This window comes from Somniosus microcephalus, chromosome 8 (genome assembly GCF_052327205.1).
Source record: "Somniosus microcephalus isolate GS21.2 chromosome 8, FLI_Smic_1.0, whole genome shotgun sequence".
Classification (NCBI taxonomy): domain Eukaryota; kingdom Metazoa; phylum Chordata; class Chondrichthyes; order Squaliformes; family Somniosidae; genus Somniosus; species Somniosus microcephalus.
The window spans coordinates 215,746,425-215,764,314 of NC_140994.1; the positions used below are offsets into that span (position 1 = coordinate 215,746,425).

The following is a 17,890-nucleotide window of genomic DNA, read 5'->3' on the forward strand; positions in this document are numbered from 1 at the left end:
AGCCTGACATCGGTAGTGGAGAAAATGCTAGAGTCCATTATAAAAGATGTAATGTAATAGCAGAGCACTTGGAAAACAGTGACAGGATCGGACAAAGTCAACATGGATGTACAAAAGGTAAATCATGCTTGACTAATCTACTGGAATTTTTTGAGGATGTAACTGGTAGAATAGATAAGGGAGAACCAGTGGATGTGGTGTATTTGGACTTTCAGAAGGCTTTTGATAAGGTCTCGCATAAGAGAGTAGCGTGCAAAGTTAAAGCACATGGGATTGGGGTATGGTACTGACTTGGATAGAAAACTGGTTGGCAGACAGGAAGCAAAGAGTTGGAATAAACAGGTCATTTTCCGAGTGGAAGGCAGTGACTAGTGGGGTACCGCAGGGATCGGTGCTAGGACCCCAGTTATTCACAATATATATTAATGATCTAGACAAGGGAACTAGATGTAATATCTCCAAGTTTGCAGACGACACAAAGCTGGGTGGGCGTGTGTGCTGTGAGGAGGCTGCAGAGAAACTCCAGTACGATTTGGACAGGTTGGGCGATTGGGCAGATGCAGTATAATGTGAATAAATGCAAGGTTATCCACTTTGGTGGCAAAAACAGGAAGGCAGATTATTATCTGAACAGCAATAGATTGGGAGAAGGGGAAGTGCAACGAGACCTGGGTGTCCTTGTGCACCAGTCGCTGAAGGCAAGTATGCAGGTGCAGCAGGCGGTTAAGAAGGCCTTCATAGCGAGAGGATTTGAGTACAGGAGCAAGGATGTCTTGCTGCAGTTGCACAGGGCCTTGGTGAGACCACACCTTGAGTATTGTGTGCAGTTTTGGTCGCCTTATCTGAGGAAGGATGTTCTTGCCATGGAGGGAGTGCAGCGAAGATTCACCAGACTGATACCTGGGATGGCAGGAATGACGTATGAAGGGCGATTGGGTCGATTAGGCTTATATTCACTAGAGTTTAGAAGAATGAGAGGGGATCTCATTGAAACTTATAAAATTCTAACAGGACTAGACAGACTAGATGCAGGAAGGCTGTTCCCGATGGCGGGGGAGTTCAGAACCAGGGGTCACAGTCTAAGGATAAGGGGTAAGCCATTTAGGACTGAGATGAGGAGGAATTTCTTCACCCAGAGAGTGGTGAACCTGTGGAATTCTCTACCACAGAAGACAGTTGAGGCCAATTCATTAAATATATTCAAGAAGGAGTTAGATATATTTCTTAAGGCTAAGTGGCTGAAGGGATATGGGGAGAAAGCAGGGACAGGGTGCTGAATTTGGATGATCAGCCATGATCGCATTGAATGGCGGAGCAGGCTCGAGGAGCCGAATGGCCTACTCCTGCTCCTATCTTCTATGTTTCTATGTAAGGAGAGTGAAGCTGACATAGTACTGTCCATTTTAAGTGACAGTACAGCTGGATTCTTAAGATATGAAACAGACAGCTAAGCAAACAAATTCTGAGAACCTCACCTCAGCAGGATCTGAAACTGAGCTCATGAAAAGTCACTTGTGGGTACAAGGGCAAATGCAGTATTGGACTTAGTGAAGCCTTTGGATTAGGATTGCTGAATGTGGCATCCTGGGGAAAAAATCTCTATTTTTAACTTTTCGACTGAGTCTTAAAATGTTTTGTGAGTGGGCAGTAGACACAATTTCTCTCTTTCTACAGATAGATGGAAAAACTTGAATTTAATATAGCACCTTTCATGACCTCAGGAAGTCCCAAAGCACTGCTCAGTAAATTAAGTACTTTGAAGTGTAGTCGCTGTTGTAAGGTAAGTAAACACAGCAGCCAATTTGCTCAAAGCACCACAAAGCTCACAAAGAGCAATCAGTTAAGTGAGCAAATAGTTTGTTTTGGTGGTGTTGGTTGAGGGATAAAGGTTGGTCGGGATACTGAGAGAACGCTCCTGCTCTTCTTCAAATAGTGCCGTGGGACCTCTTACATCCAACTGAGAGGGCAGACAAGGCCTCAGTTGTTACTCTCAGGAGGATATAAAAGGTCCCACGGCACTATTTGAAGAAGAGCAGGAGACTCTCATTCGAAAGATGTACTTTGACAGTGCAGCACTCTCTCAGTACTACACTGAACCGCCAGCCTAGATTATGTGCTTAGTTCTCTGGTGGAGCTTGAACCAAAGACCTTCTGACTCAGAGGCAAGAGTGCTACCACTGAGCCAAATCTGAGGCTTGTAAATGTTTGAAATTAAGAGGTATTGGGAAACTAAAAAGGTAGAATACTACAAGTAAAATCTTTATAAGTACATAAATAGGTTTTAAAAGGAGTAAGATATTTAAAAATCCGTTAATGCTGGAAATCTGTAATAAAGACAGAAACAAGTTGGAAATACACATCATTAACTTTCATTATTCAGTCAACATTCATTAACTTTTAAAGACGGGTTAATGTTTCTGGTGTATACCCTGTATCAGAACTGATAACCTAAAGTAAGGCTTTACTAAGGTTTGAAAAAAGAGAGGAAAACATCAAATACTGCAACAAAGAGATGGAGCTAGGAGGTTGAATGATCTACAAACTGCTTAATAGAAGATCGTTAGATGATATAAACAACCAGTGAAACAATCGAAAGACGTTAAAAGAACATGCAAATATCTAAGACGTTGAAAAGACATGGAAGAGAACACAAAAAGATGAGAAAATAGGAAAGCCGAAGGAGAAAAAAATTGGAGAAAAAGCTGATAATGCAGGAGGTCTGAAATGAATGCAGGAGATCTGAAATGAATGCTAACAAGACACAGTGGGGCTAATTTTCACTTGGGAAAATTAGCATTAACGGGGTGATAAGGGCCTAAAAACGGGGTCGGTAGCCTTACCGCCCTGATAGCCCAGACGATCAGCTTGCTGTAATTTTCACAGAGGCCTACTGCTGGTTGGCTGAAGTACCTGCCTGCAAAAACCAGTAGGCTGCTTTCTGATGTAAATCGAGGTCCTAATGACGTAATTAGGACCCCCAATTGCAATTGTTAGGGACACATGTTTGAAGCTTGCGACGCAAACACTCCACCCAATGTGTACTGGCATTCCGATCAGGAAACAGCCAGAAAAATATTAATTCTTTTAGTGGAACTGTAAGGAGCACTCTTCCTCGTTCCACAAAAATACTTTGTGCCGTTGCTGGCCCGGCCTCGGTATCACCTTCTCCCACCACCTCTGAGCAACTATCTGCGGGCCTCTGCCGGCGTCCCAGTGGACCAACATTCCTGAGGCCCAAGTGCGGTGAGGTGCATCACGTTTGGCCAGTGCGCTATGCCAGCCGTCACCCAAAAGCCAAAATCGACCCAGGGGGTCTACTAGTCCCAAAAAGAGAAAAAAAAGTCAGCATTAAGGGCACAGATGCCTACATCCCCCTACCAGCATTGTGTTCTGACAATGGATCAACACCTGAAATATTGACCTGCCTCCCATCTCTCTAGACACTGACCTATCCACCTACATTACCAACACCTTTTACTGTAAAGAAAATGGAGCATATAGCTGAAGTCTCAAGTTACTAAAGTCAATATTCAGATCAGGCTGAAGAGTGCCCAGAATAAAAGCTAAGACACTTGTTCCTATTGCTTGCATCGGGGCTGGAACAGTGCAAGATGCCAACATAGAAAGGTCAGCCTGGAGTGTTTGGACTCAAGGAAAACGCAGAGGGTTCCCAAGATCATCAAATTTCATCTGTCTGTAATCAAAAGTCCCCATATTTGTTAACGCACTAGCAATTTATTTCTGTTGCAATATGTGAATAAACTGGAACCAGAAAATCATGAAAGCTAAATTGCTACGAAGCCAACTACTTGGGTGGGCTCACTTGAAATAACATAGGCAGATTCAGCATGATTCAACCACTCTATTTTAGGATTTCTGTGGCAAGTTTAGACTGTTATGAACTTAAATTCAGCACAACCCTAATGTAAATAGGGTATTAGCCAGGCAATAGTGCATGAAAACGGGGATGGAAATGAGGGTGGTTGGAAATGGAAGATAGTAGAGATAAATATAAATTTCCCTAAATCGTACCAATGTCATCATCAGTTCGGTCTGCTGGATCCTTCTCCAGACACTCCCTAACAACATCCCTGCCCATCAATGGATCAGATGCTCGGTCAATGTCCTCTTCATCGTCTTCCTCTTCTTCAGAGTCTACTGCTGTTTCCGGAAGACCAGTAAGATCCACATCCCCCATTTCACTCTCTGTAGCCTGTAGAAAGAAATACTTCTATGTTAATCAGGTGTGTCCATATTAAGGTGCTATAAAAATACAGTATTTCTCTGTGAAAAGTTTCATGAGCAATTCACTGTAGGTTTTCTTCTTTATCCATTTCTTTGCTCATGCGAAACAAAATACTAGTGTTACTATGATAATGTTTTAAAATGAATTTTGCACTCAGAAGGGAAGAGTATATCAGATATTCATATCCTCTGAAAACATAATAAAATCAAATACCTATTAATGTACACTGAAATTAAAACGGGATTGCACAAGTGTCAGAAGTTTTAAACAGTATGGCTGGATTTTTGAATTCTCATTTTCAACTTAGTGAACATCATTGTTATATTTACTCAAAAATGAAAATATATGTATTTTAGTAGTTCGATTTGGACTGGTAAAGAGTATATATTCATAATCACATTTCCTAAACCAGTTTCTTCCCTGTTCCAGTTTGATAATCAGTGCACTAAATAAATGAATGGTTTCTAATTATTGAAATGACTGCGTCAACAGGTTAGCAGGATAAGCTTGAATTGTGGGATGAGGTTATCAAAGTTTCTAGAGAACTCCTCAGCTCCCAGTTTCAACTGGTGCAATTATTGACTCTTTGATCCCAATTTACCACTTTCTTTGTAGAAATTATTCCCTCAAATGCTGATTCTGCCCTCTGCTCTTTCAATAACTTGATCTGGCATCATTAATACAACAGCATTGTTAAATTTTAATGATTATATAAAGGAATGTGAAACCATCAAATCAAGCTAATGGATCATCAGATTTATTTTCAGATTAACCTATAGCTGGTAAAAACTAATTTGTTTCTGGTTGGCTGGAAGGTTGTCGTGGACAAAGTCAAACACTAAATTATTAAACATAATCATTGAAAAAAAATGATGGCACAATACATCAGCATCCTGCACCAGGTCATAGATTGCAAGGCCTAGTTTTAAATACCAGCCTCAACTCACCTTGTCTCTTTCCTTTGATTTAATTTCCCTCCTGTCCTTCTTTAAGTTTTCCCGCCATATAAACTCTCTTACCCATATTCACGGCCTACCCACCAAACTTGCCATCTCACATGGTCTCGATACTCCCATTGTCTTGATCAGACAAGGCCATCTCCAGCCACTTACTTGTATCCCTCACCACCCATATCTTCCTACCCACTTCCATCTCCACTTCCTTCCGTGTCCACCCCAGAAAAAAAATCCGCCTAAGTCACTTATAATTGCACTTTAAAGCTGCAAACTGCCAAGCCTTTGACCTATTTTCCTCAATACTTCTGCAGCTATTAATTTGTTCAACCGTTCGCTCATCTCCACTTTTGATGTTCTTGTCCACAGTACAGTCCTTACTTTCTCTTATTTTGGTATGGCCCCATCATTACTCCCTCAAGTCCAAGGGTCGCAGACTTGAGCACCTCTGGCGCACAACTGGTTTAACCATTTATTGCCAGATCTGGCTGGACCACATTGAACACAATCTGGCCCGTTCTCCTTCACCAAAACCGCTTACTATTCTCGGATCATCCTGGAAAGCAAAGGTAACACCCAGCTCCTTTTCTCCACTAACAACCTTCTTAAACCCCTGCCCCTTCCACCTGCACTTCCAACAAGTGCAAGGAGCTTATGGACTTCTTTGTCACTAAGATTGAGACCAACCATTCAGCTGTTTCTGCTGCAGCACACTGCCACCGCCCCCTCCCCCAACCCCCACTTGTCCACCAAGCCAAACCTCCCTCATGGCTCCCTCCTGCCCGAGTCCTGAACTTGTGTTGTTTTCAAGTTTCTCTTCCATGTCCCTCCGTGCCCTTTCCGAGCTCATCTTTTTCATGAGACCCACCACCTGCTCACTTAACCCTATTCGCACTAAACTGCTGACCACCCAACTTCCCTTCCTGGCCCTCATGCTAGCCGACACGGTAAATGGTTCCTTCTCCTCAGTTACTCCCTCTCTCCCTTTTAAAACCGTCGTCATCAACCCTCTTCAAAAACCCACCCTCGATCCCTCTTGTCCTTGCAAACTATCACAGGAATGAAATGGTCCTAATCATCTTCTCTTCTTAGGCAGTCCCTCGGAACCGAGGATGACTTACTTCCACATTAAAAAATGAGTTCGCAGGTGACTGATGAGTCCAATGCGGGACCTACAGTCTCTGTCACAGGTGGGGCAGACGGTGGTTGAAGGGGCGGGTGGGTGGGGTGCTTGGGCTGACGTGCGCTCCTTGCGCTTGGCTTCCGCTTGCTCCCAGCGAAGAGACTCAAGGTGTTCGGCGCCTTCCTGGATGCTTCTCCTCCACTTTATGCGGTCTTGGGCCAGGGATTCCCAGGTATCTGTGGGGATGTTACACTTTTTCAAGGAGGCTTTGAGGGTGTCCTTGAAGCGTTTCTTCTGCCCACCTGGGGATCTCTTGCCGTGCCCGAGCTCCGAGTAAGCGCTTGTTTTGGGAGTCTCGTATCAGGCATGCGGACAATGTGACCCGTCCATCGGAGCTGATTGAGCGTGGTCAAAGCTTCGATGCTGGGGATGTTGGCCTGAGCAAGAACACCGACGTTGGTGCGCCTATCCTGCCAATGGATTTGCAGGATCTTGCGGAGGCAGCGTTGGTGGTACCTCTCCAGTGCTTTGAGGTGCCTGCTGTACATGGTCCATGTCTTTGAGGCATACAGCAGGGTGGGTATCACTGCTGCCCTGTAGACCATGAGCTTGGTGCCGGATTTGAGGTCCTGGTCTTCAAACACTCTCTTCCTCAGGCGATCGAAGGCTGCACTGGCACACTGAAGGCAGTGTTGGACTTTGTCATTGACGTCTGCCCTTGTTGACAGTAGGCTCCCGAGGTATGGAAAGTGGTCCATGTTGTCCAAGGCCTTGTCGTGGATTTTGATAATCGGGGGGGGGGGCAGCACTGTGTGGCGGGGGCAGGTTGGTAGAGGACCTTCGTCTTACGGATGTTTAATGTAAGGCCCACGCTCTCGTACGCGTCGGTGAAGGTGTTGACGATGGTTTGGAGTTCGACCGCCGAGTGAGCGCAGACGCAAGCATCGTCTGCATACTGTAATTCGACAACAGAGGATGGGATGACCTTGGATCTAGACTGGAGGTAATGGAGGTTGAACAGTTTCCCGTTTGTTCTGCAAATTAGCTCCACTCCAGCGGGGAGCTTACTAAGGGTGAGATGGAGCATTGCAGCAAGGAAGATCGAGAAGAGCGTTGGTGCGATGACACAGCCTTGCTTGACCCCAGTTTGTACGTGAATTGGGTCTGTGGTGGAACCGTTGGTCAGGATCACAAAGGTCTCCTCCTTAAAAGCTACCTTTTTGACCAAGCTTTGAGTCATTCCTCCTAATATATTCTTTGACACTGTCCAAATCTCTGCTGCCCGTATCCTAACTTGCACCAAGTCTCTTTCACCCATCATCCCTGGCCGACACTGGCTCCCAGTCCAGCAACACCTCAACTATAAAATTCTCACCCTTGTTTTCAAATCCCTCATGGCCTCTTACTCCCAATCTCTGTAACCTGCTCCAGCCTTATAGACCTCCAAGATGTCTGCAAATCTGTCTTTGATCTCACAAAGGCCTTCGACACTCAACCGTGAGGGATTATGGAGTGTCCTCCTCAAATTCGGCTGCCCTCAAAAGTTTGTCACTGTCCTCCGCCTGCTTCCTAATCAAAGTGACATATAATGCCCTCTGTGATTGCAACATTGTTGCACTATTTCTTCTCGTCCTTCTTGATCTCCCTGCAGCTTTAAACACGGTTGACCACACCATCTTCCTTCAACATCTCACTTCCATTGCCCAGCTCAGTGAGACTGTCCTCACTGTTCCACTCTTATCTATCCAACCCCTTCCATCTCCCTCACCATTACCTCTGGAATCCCCCAAGGATCAGTCCTGAGCCACATCCTCTTCCTCATCTCAATTATCCAACAACATGGGGTCAGGTTGCACATATACGCTGACGACACCCAGCTCTATTTCACCACCACCTCTCTCAAACCTTCCACTGCCTGTGTTGCCAGACTGCTTATCTGACATTCAGTCTTGGATGAGCCACAATTTCCTCCAGTTGAACACTGAAGCTGTTGTCTTTGGCTCTTGCCACAAACTCCGTACTCTTGCCACTGATTCCATGCTCCTCCCTGGCTGCTGTCTCAGGCTGAACCACATGGTTTGCAACCTCGCCGTTCTATTTGAACCCTGTCTCAGTTTACAACCCCATATTCCGTCCACCACGAAGACCGCCTACTTCCTCTGCTGTAATATTGCCCATCATTACCCTGCCTCACTCCATCTGCTGCCTAAACCCTCATCTATGCCTTTGGCACCTCCAGACGTGACTATTCCAACACTCTGCTGGCCGGCCTCTCTTCCTTCACCCTCCATTCAGCTTATCCAAAACTCTGCTGTCGCATCCTATCCCACACCAAGTCCTGCTCACTTATCACCTTGTGCTCACTGACCTACACTAACCCCCCAGTCCCCCAACACTTCAAGTTTAACTTTTTCATTTAAAGTTCAAGTCCCTCCATGGGCTCTCCATCTCGGTAACTTCCTACAACCACCGATAACTTTGCATTTCTCCAATTCTGGCCTCTTGTGCATCCCAAAATCCCCCGTGTCCCACTATTGGCGACTGTGCTTTCAGTTGTATAGGCCCTAAACTCTGATTCCCTTCCTAAAACTGTCTCCTCCTTAAAAGCTACCTTTTTGACCAAGCTTTGAGCCATTCCTCCCAATATATTCTTCGACACTGTCCAAATCTCTGCTGCCCGTATCCTAACTTGCACCAAGTCTCTTTCACCCATTATCCCTGGCCTACATTGGCTCCCAGTCCAGCAACACCTCAACTATAAAATTCTCATCCGGTTTTCAAATCCCTCAAGGCCTCTTACTCCCAATCTCTGTAACCTGCTCCAGCCTTATAGACCTCCAAGATCTCTGCAAATCTGTCCTCTTGCGCACCCCGATTTTCAGTGTTTCACCAATGCCAGCTATGCCTTCAGCTTCCCACGCTCCAAGCTCTAAAAATGTCCTCCCTAAACCTCTCTGCATCTTTACCTCTCTCCTCCTTCAAGATGTTCCTTAAAACCTACCTTTTGACTAAGCTTTTGGTCACCTATCCTAATATCTCATGTGGCTTGATGTCAAATTTTGTTTGATAATGCTACTGTGTAGTGCCTTGGGACATTTTACTAGTTAAAGGCGCTATATAAATGCAAGTTGTTGATTTGTGTCTGGTTATGTTTCTGTGTAGCCTCTTGGGATGTTTTTCTATGTTAAAAGTGCTATATAAATGCAAGTTGTTGATGCTGAACATAACTGGGGGGTCCCTAAGCCTTGGGTCTACCAAGCTGTGCCTGAACTCTCTGGACAGGTAGATGTGAAGATTGTGCATTCCATATTGGGCAAACAGGAACTCTAACTGCATAAATTTCTCAGTAGCTTGGTTTCGAGGCTGACCAAAAGTGAAGTCCCACATGTGGACATCTAGAAGCTGCAATAAATTATTTTATATTTATAGTTTCAATTGGGGTAGCAAATGAAAAATGAGCACTAAATGCCAGCTACATGTTATGCAGACGCAAGCAAAGCAACCCCCTCTAATCATGTATCTGTTATACAAGAGGATGACTACATTAATAATTAAGCATTTTGGATCAATACTGAAAGCAGCTTCAGATCCAGTCTTTATCATTTACACAACTATAAGAAAGAGCTGGATAACCCTTTACAATTACAGGAAATTGCACTGCACTCGAGGACAATTACTGACTGCCTTAAGCACAGAAATGGCACTGCATTCAGGATATACAGGCTGGCAATGTGAGTTGTATTGACCCTCCTAGAAATATCAATGTCTATTGTAAACTTTATTCCCCCACTGACTAGGAAACTATTTCTACTGTGCTGCATAAATACTCTCCATGTGTTTTTATTTATTATTTAAAATCTTTCATCCAATCTGTGCAGTGCTTCCCCCTATGACAGTTGGTTTCCATTTATCCCTTTCTCAGCAGGGGAAGAGGATGTGCTTTTCCTGCTTAACCTTTAGGAGAGGCATACAGCTGGGATGAGAGGAACTCGATCTCCTCACTACCATCCAAAGCAACAGGAAGCCAATCCAAGCTATCCATAATTAGAATCTTCATGAAGAGCAATGCTTAACTTTAACACCAACACTGGAGTTTGCTTGGCAATTAAATGTGTAACACTTGTCAAAGATACAATGATCTTTTGGATTTATTATTTTAAAAAAGCAAATAAATTGGTTGGATAAAAATGAAAGCAGGATTTCATTTTAAGCACAAGTCTCACCATCAGGACTCCACTTAAAAATCAACCAACTAGTGGAATTAGCATCTTTGACATCCTTTAGATATTTTTCCCTGGGAAAATCATTGGAAAAACACCTTTGAGCAGTTTTAACCCAAGCAGAGTGAACCTAGAACGCCCTGGGTTCACTGATGTTCAGCATCCATAGAAACATCAGAAGCAATACAGATTTTGACATTGCTTTGATTTTTTCTGTCATTTCAGTTGATTTTTTTAAAAACAGTGAACACTGATGACATTGAAGTTGTTGCTAGCACCAGTCATACAGGGGAACTGAATTAATATGATAACTGAAGCTCTTTTGAGTTAATGATGGTGTCAACCAAAATTAATTCAGCTCCCTCAAAGACTGTCAAAATCAAGTACAATCCAAAGATGAAATCCAGTATCATTGGTTAAACAGTAATATTCAAAAGTCAACAAGAAATGGCAAGAAAAAGAAAAAATCCTTCACAATCATATTATCAGTGATACAAACAGATAGAACAAGGAAAACAAGTGGAGTGCCCCGTACCTGAATATATTTGTAGCGAGGTGACCTCTGCCATTAGTTTATCTATGTTAGTATTTTTAGGAAGAGCACTGTCCTCAGTATTTGTTTGTATAATAATCTACATTACTGAAGTCTCTAGTTGTGGCCGACACTCCAGTTTCATTAACTGTTTGTGACGTAGGAGTTCTCCCACGCTAAGTTGCATGGCCATTTAATCTTTCATACAACAGGATGTTAGAAAACTAACAGCCTTGTTCGTCCATTTGGAGTGAACCAATCAGCACAATAATCATCAGGTTTACTGAAGGAACCTGAATCAAGCATCCTTTTCGAAAACCCATGCTCAGCAGGAGGGATGAAAGAATTCAATTCCAGTGTCTTTTTCTATCTGATGTAAAATTGTGTGAATTTTAACAAATTGAACAAGGAGACAAGAAATGGCACACCTCCCATTCTCGGCCCCCCAAAAATATACATCAGTTTGAAAAGAGGTGGTGGAAAGAACAAAAAGGAAAGAAATGAGTACAGAATAAAGGAGCAATCATTGCATACATGCTCCAAACAGAAACAGATGTGGGTGGGGGAGGGGATAAGGTGGCATCTCGCATGAAATCCAAAGTCCTTCCAAATTTCACACCTGACCTTCACCCCATGTCTCTCTAGCAAATCTAGCGCCCTGTTGCAGACAGTGTGAAAGATTACTTCTATTCTTTTGGAAATTTGTTCATGGCCCTTATTCCCGGATTGCTAAACACATTTTCAATCACTCAGTTATCGCTGACTGGTAGGTTGAGAAATCTCTTAGCCAGTGCCACTGTGATGCCATCTGCACCCACCAAACATCTCCTCACAAAAAGAAATGAGGATGTTAAACACTTTTGGGGAATTTTAAATGCTACCTTAATGGTGAGACACTCTCATTTTTTTTCCTTTTCTTCTGAAGGCAGTGGGTGTAGTTTTGTGGGTACCAGTGACTGTCTGATACTTCACCAAATAGCCATTCTTCACGTGCAAGCCTGAGGTGCTCAACAATCTAGCTGACAACAGTGGGTATCACATCCAAGCCCAAACCTGTCCTCACTCGCAAGTACTTTCCAACAGAGTCAGAAGCAGAAATCTGACTGATATTCCCTTTCCATAGCCTGGGGAAGCCAAAGCCAACTGCAGCCCTCCACTGCCACGCAGCTGAGATCAGCTCGACCAAGAAATAACTGCAATAAATCCCTATGCGTCAGTTGCTCATCACATGGTGCACGTCAGCAATTGTGCTGTCCAGGGAGAACTTCAAACAATTGGTTAGCTGCACAAAGCAGATCCTTATCAAGTACAGGAAACTTTCGTTTAAACGGCACCTAAATATCCGGAATCCTCTATTAACTGGCAAAATTCTCGCTCTGAAAGCAACACCTCAATAACCGGCAATGTTGCCAAGTCCGAGTCTCCAGCGGTGGCCGAGTTAGTCAGTGGGGGTAGTTCTCCAAACTGCTACTACTCGGCCTCTTGGCGCTATCAGAAGTCGGAACACCTCAAAAACCCTGCATCAGGAGTCTGACTCTCCCACGCTGCCGATAGTCTCTTCTGATCCGCCATTTTTCGGGGGTACAGTACTGTGTGTCTCCCACACTGCTGGTACTCATTGGATTGCATTATGGAAATCCCAAAAGTTGGTCCAACCAAAAGGAAGAGAGTGGTGTTAACTTTAAAACAGAAAATCGATATATGCCAACGACTAGAAAAGGGGAGAGAAGCGTATCAACATTATGAATGAATTCAAAATCGGTTCGTCAACAATCTACAACATCAAATCACAGAAGGATAAGCTGCTCAAGTTTTATTCAAGCTCTGAGACATCTAAGAGTGTAGATAAATGGCGTACGCTTCATAAGCCTAAGCTTGAAGAGCTGGATACCGTGCTTTATGAGTGGTTTTCTCTTGAGTGTTCAGAGGGTGTTCCGATTTCCGGACCCATGCTAATTGAAAAAGCGAAGGATTTCTACGCAGAGATGGAGCTCACTGACAAGTGTGCTTTCTCTGATAGATGACTAACGTGCTTCAAGGTACGGCACGGGATACGACGACTCAATATTTCCGGGGATAAGAGATCAGCTGATCACGACGCCGCAGAAGAATACTGCGATTATTTCAATCGGATTGTGAAGCAACATGATTTGTCGCCAGCACAGCTATACAATGCCGATGAAACTGGCTTATTTTGGAGGTTTTTGCCAGAATCAACACTTGCTGGGGCTAGTGAGGCTAATGCTTCAGGTTACAAGAAAAATAAAGATCGTGTAACCGTGCTAACATGTGCGAACGCTGCTGGATCAGACCGGGTTAAACTTCTCGTCATTGGGAAGTATAAAAATCCCCGTGCATTTAAGAATGTGAGGCACTTACCTGTTGAGTACAAAGCTCAAAGAAATGCTTGGATGGAGAAGGAAATCTTTTCAAATTGGTTCCATCATATTTTTGTTCCATCTGTGAGGGAACATTTCCGTAGAATAGGGAAACCTGAAGATAGCAAATGCATTTTATTGCTTGGTAATTGTAGAGCCCATCCGCATGAATCAGAGTTGGTTTCTGGAAATATTTTCACCATTTATTTGCCACCAAATGTAACTTCTCTCATACAACCCATGGACCAGGGCGTTATCCAAAATCTCAAGTGTCGTTACAAGAAAGACTTCCTACGTAAACTGATAAGCCAAGATGACAATACAGGTATTCACGCATTGCAGAAGGAATACAATCTTAAAGATGCCCATCTTTAATGTTGCATGTTCCTGGAACTTGGTGAAAGGTCACACTTTGAGACAAGCCTGGTGCAAATTGTGGCCTTCTATAATGTTAGCTGAAGGTTCTTCTTCAGAGGAGGAATTTCATGGGTTCAATCTTCGTCCGAGGAGGACTACAGTAATGGAAATGGCTGGCATGGTGAAAAATGTAGGCCCAGCAAACCCTCTACGTCACCTCAGTGAACGTGATATTGAGCAGTGGGTTGATGCAGATAGAGAAGTTGCTGTTGTGCATATGCTAAGTGATGATGAAATAATGGAGAATGTTTTGAATCCAAAGGAAAGTGTGATGGAAACTGAAGAGAATGAGATTTATGAAGTGAACAAGGTTTCTTGGGCTAAAGCTGCAGAAGATTTTGTTTCATTACTTAAATTTGCTGAAAGCCATTCTTGCTATTCTGCCCAAGAAGTTATGCACCTCCATATTCTGCATTCCACCTTTCTACAAAGAAGGCAAGAGTCCACTAAGCAAGCAGACATCCGGGACATGTTTAAGAAAGCTTCCAAAAGAGTTGAAGCAGTGGAAGTGCCTGAAGAATCTGTTGAAGTGCATGATCCTGATGACCCAGCTGGCATGGATATTCCTGATGAACCAGTTGGCTTGGAATAAGTGTAGTCAACCACCGTACGTTATACTGTACAGTCATTTATAAGTTTTGTTTTACTGTTAAGTAATTAAAGAGTTATGGATTACCATCAACTGGCAGTACTGTACTTAATCAAGCATCTTTCACCATCCATTTAACAACATTCTGTAGGTGAGTACCCAATTACTGTATACTGCACATTTCTTGATTTTTAAATTTTTCTTTGTTAAAAATAGCCTGGGTAGATAACCCGCTCAGTCATCCGAAATTTTTGATAAACTGGCAACACGCCGGTCCCGTCGGTGCCGGATACAAAAAAGTTTCCTGTAAATTAGCTAGCCCAATTTTAAAATGGACTTCCCCTGAAATAATGAGATTTTTTCATTATATTGGCCAGTGCCAATTATAAACACAGATAATTTGCATCTAGACCTTGTGCTTTAAACAGATCTTTACATTATCTCTTCTACACGGGGTTAAGATGGTGCAACGGGTTAGAACATAATGGGAAACACTTCTGGCACAGGTGATATTTCGGGTGATATTTTTCCGTTCAGTAATTTTAATGGATGAAAAATTACAGACTGTGGGTGCGATATTTCCAGCAGGCATCAGGATCACAGAAGTGGAAAATTTACTCTACAGTCATTTCATATCTGGGCTTGAGTTTGGATGCAGACAGAGACTGATGGAATAGAAGTCTCCTTTCAACACTGGCTATCCTGTGTAAAATGCACTTAGGCAGCCTACAGCACAAAACTGTCCAAAGTATTGTCAACAATTGGCAATCTCATTCAGAGAGGCCATAAATCTAGCTGCTCTGTGAAAATAAAATGTTACAGTGGATGCTCTTCTGTAGTTGGGAGTTAATGCATGATGTTAGGCACAGTAGGAGCTTTATGTTGCATCAAACCTGTATTGTAACTGAGCTGGAACATTTTGCCTATGGCAAACTGACAGACATTAGGTGCTAAAGTAGTGGGAAAATTTCCCCACCTCAAGAAGAAGAAAATCTACTACAAAAAAATGCAGTGTAAACGTTAACATGCCAAAACAGTTACTAGCTTTGACCCACTGCAATTTCTTTCTGAACTTTTGATTCATCTTTTCATTGACTCATCATTACAAAACAGGATCTTATTCAATTTTGTTTTAACCAAATCAAGGTCACGTACCAGAACCAGATGTTTAACACAGTCATCCAATGCAGATGTCAACACAAAGCCATGAGCTCATGCCCCAACTGTATTATGCAATGCTACAGTACGAGAACAACTCATTGGGTTGAGGGGGATTATCTTTCAGGATTCAAGGTTGAGTTGAGATGCAGGAGATTGATATTACCAAGGATGAAGAGTCACTCAGTGCAGAGGCTGAGGGTTGATATCGCTGGGAGAACCTCAGGATGGGGTTGAGAAGCAATTGAAAACAAGGATTTTGAGTGGGGTGGAATAAGGTGAGGTACTCAAAAGCAGAAGGTGCTGGAGTAGTAGTGGGAAAGACCAAGGTGTGATTTGTTAATAAGCCACACCTGGGGTTTGGGCGAAGCAGTGCTGCAAAATACAGCCAGGCAGGGAAGTTGCAGTAAGGAGCAAAGTTTTGCATTCCATGAGACAAGTTTCAGTCAAAACCACGATAACAATGCATTGTCCACAATAGGGTCGTGAATGACAGGGGCCGCGAGTAGACATTTTCATAGAGAATCATAGAATCATAGAGTTATACAGCACAGAAAGAGGCCCTTCGGTCCAGCGTGTCCGCACCGGCCATCAAGCCCCGTCTATTCTAATCCCATTTTCCAGCACTTGGTCCGTAGCCTTGTATGCTATGGCGTTCCAAGTGCTCATCCAAATGCTTCTTGAATGTTGTGAGGGTTCCTGCCTCTACCACCCTTTCAGGCAGTGAGTTCCAGATTCCGACCACCCTCTGGGTGAAAAAGTTTTTCCTCAAATCCCCTCTAAACCTCCTGCCCCTTACCTTGAAACTATGCCCCCTGGTTATTGACCCCTCTACTAAAGGGAAAAGTTCCTTTCTATCTACCCTATCTATGCCCTTCATAATTTTGTACACCTCAATCAGGTCCCCCCTCAGCCTTCTTTGCTCTGAGGAAAACGACGCCAACCTGGCCAGTCTCTCTTCATAGCTGAAGCGCTCCAGCCCAGGTAACATCCTGGTGAATCTCCTCTGCACCCTCTCCAATGCAATCACATCCTTCCTATAGTGTGGCGACCAGAACTGCACACAGTATTCCAGCTGTGACCTAACTAGCGTTTTGTACAGCTCCATCATAACCTCCCTGCTCTTATATTCTATGCCTCGGCTAATGAAGGCAAGTATCCCATATGCCTTTTTAACTACCTTATCTACCTGTCCTGCTGCCTTCACGGATCTATGTACATGTATACCAAGGTCCCTCTGATCCTGTGTCCTTCCTAGGGTCCTACCATTCATTGTGTATTCCCTTGCCTTGTTAGTCCTCCCAAAATGCATCAGCTCACACTTTTCAGGGTTAAATTCCATTTGCCACTCTTCTGCCCATCTAACCAACCCATCTATATCGTCCTGTAGCCTGAGGCTTCCCTCCTCGCTATTTACCACCCCACCAATTTTCGTGTCATCTGCGAACTTACTGATCATACCTCCTACGTTCATATCTAAACCATTAATGTACACTACAAACAGCAAAGGACCCAGCACCGATCCCTGCAGTACACCACTGGACACAGGCTTCCAGTCACAAAAACAACCTTCAACCATCACTCTCTGCCTCCTGCCACTAAGCCAATTTTGGATCCAATGTGCCAAGTTGCCCTGGATCCCATGGGCTCTTACCTTCTTGACCAGTCTCCCATACTGAAGTCCATGTAGACCACATCAACTGCACTACCCTCATCCACACACCTAGTCACCCCCTCAAAAAATTCAATCAAATTGGTCAGACATGATCTCCCCCTGACAAAGCCATGCTGACTATCCTTGATTAATCCTTGCCTCTCCAAGTGGAGACTAATTCTGTCCCTCAGAATTTTTTCCAATAATTTCCCTACCACTAATGTTAGGCTCACTGGCCTGTAATTCCCCACTACCCTTCTTGAATAATGGTACTACATTAGCTGTTCTCCAGTCCTCTGGCACCTCCCCTGTGGCCAGAGAGGTTCTGAAAATGTGTGTCAGAGCCCCTGCAATCTCCTCCCTTGCCTCACACAGCAGCCTGGGATACATCTCATCTGGGCCTGGGGATTTATCCACTTTTAAGCCCGTTAAAACCGCTAGTACCTCCTCCCTCTCAATACTAATTTGTTCAAGTATATCACAATCCCCCTGCCTGATTTCTATGCCTACATCGTCCTTCTCCATAGTGAACACAGATGCAAAATATTCATTTAAAACCTCACCTACATCTTTTGGCTCTACACACAGATTGCTACTTTGGTCCCTAATGGGCCCTACTC

At 43.7% G+C, this 17,890-nt stretch overlaps 1 protein-coding gene across 8 annotated transcripts in view; it reads right to left on the reverse strand.

Moving 5' to 3' along the window:
* LOC147114097 (rap guanine nucleotide exchange factor 6-like) overlaps window positions 1-17,890 on the reverse strand; it is a 412,326-nt gene that overhangs the window by 99,056 nt on the left and 295,380 nt on the right. For all 8 annotated transcript variants that reach the window (XM_085995704.1, XM_085995706.1, XM_085995702.1 and 5 more), the window contains exon 8: window positions 4,033-4,213. In XM_085995704.1, coding sequence (XP_085851830.1) covers window positions 4,033-4,213 — 181 coding nt within the window. The remainder of the gene's footprint in view (window positions 1-4,032; window positions 4,214-17,890) is intronic.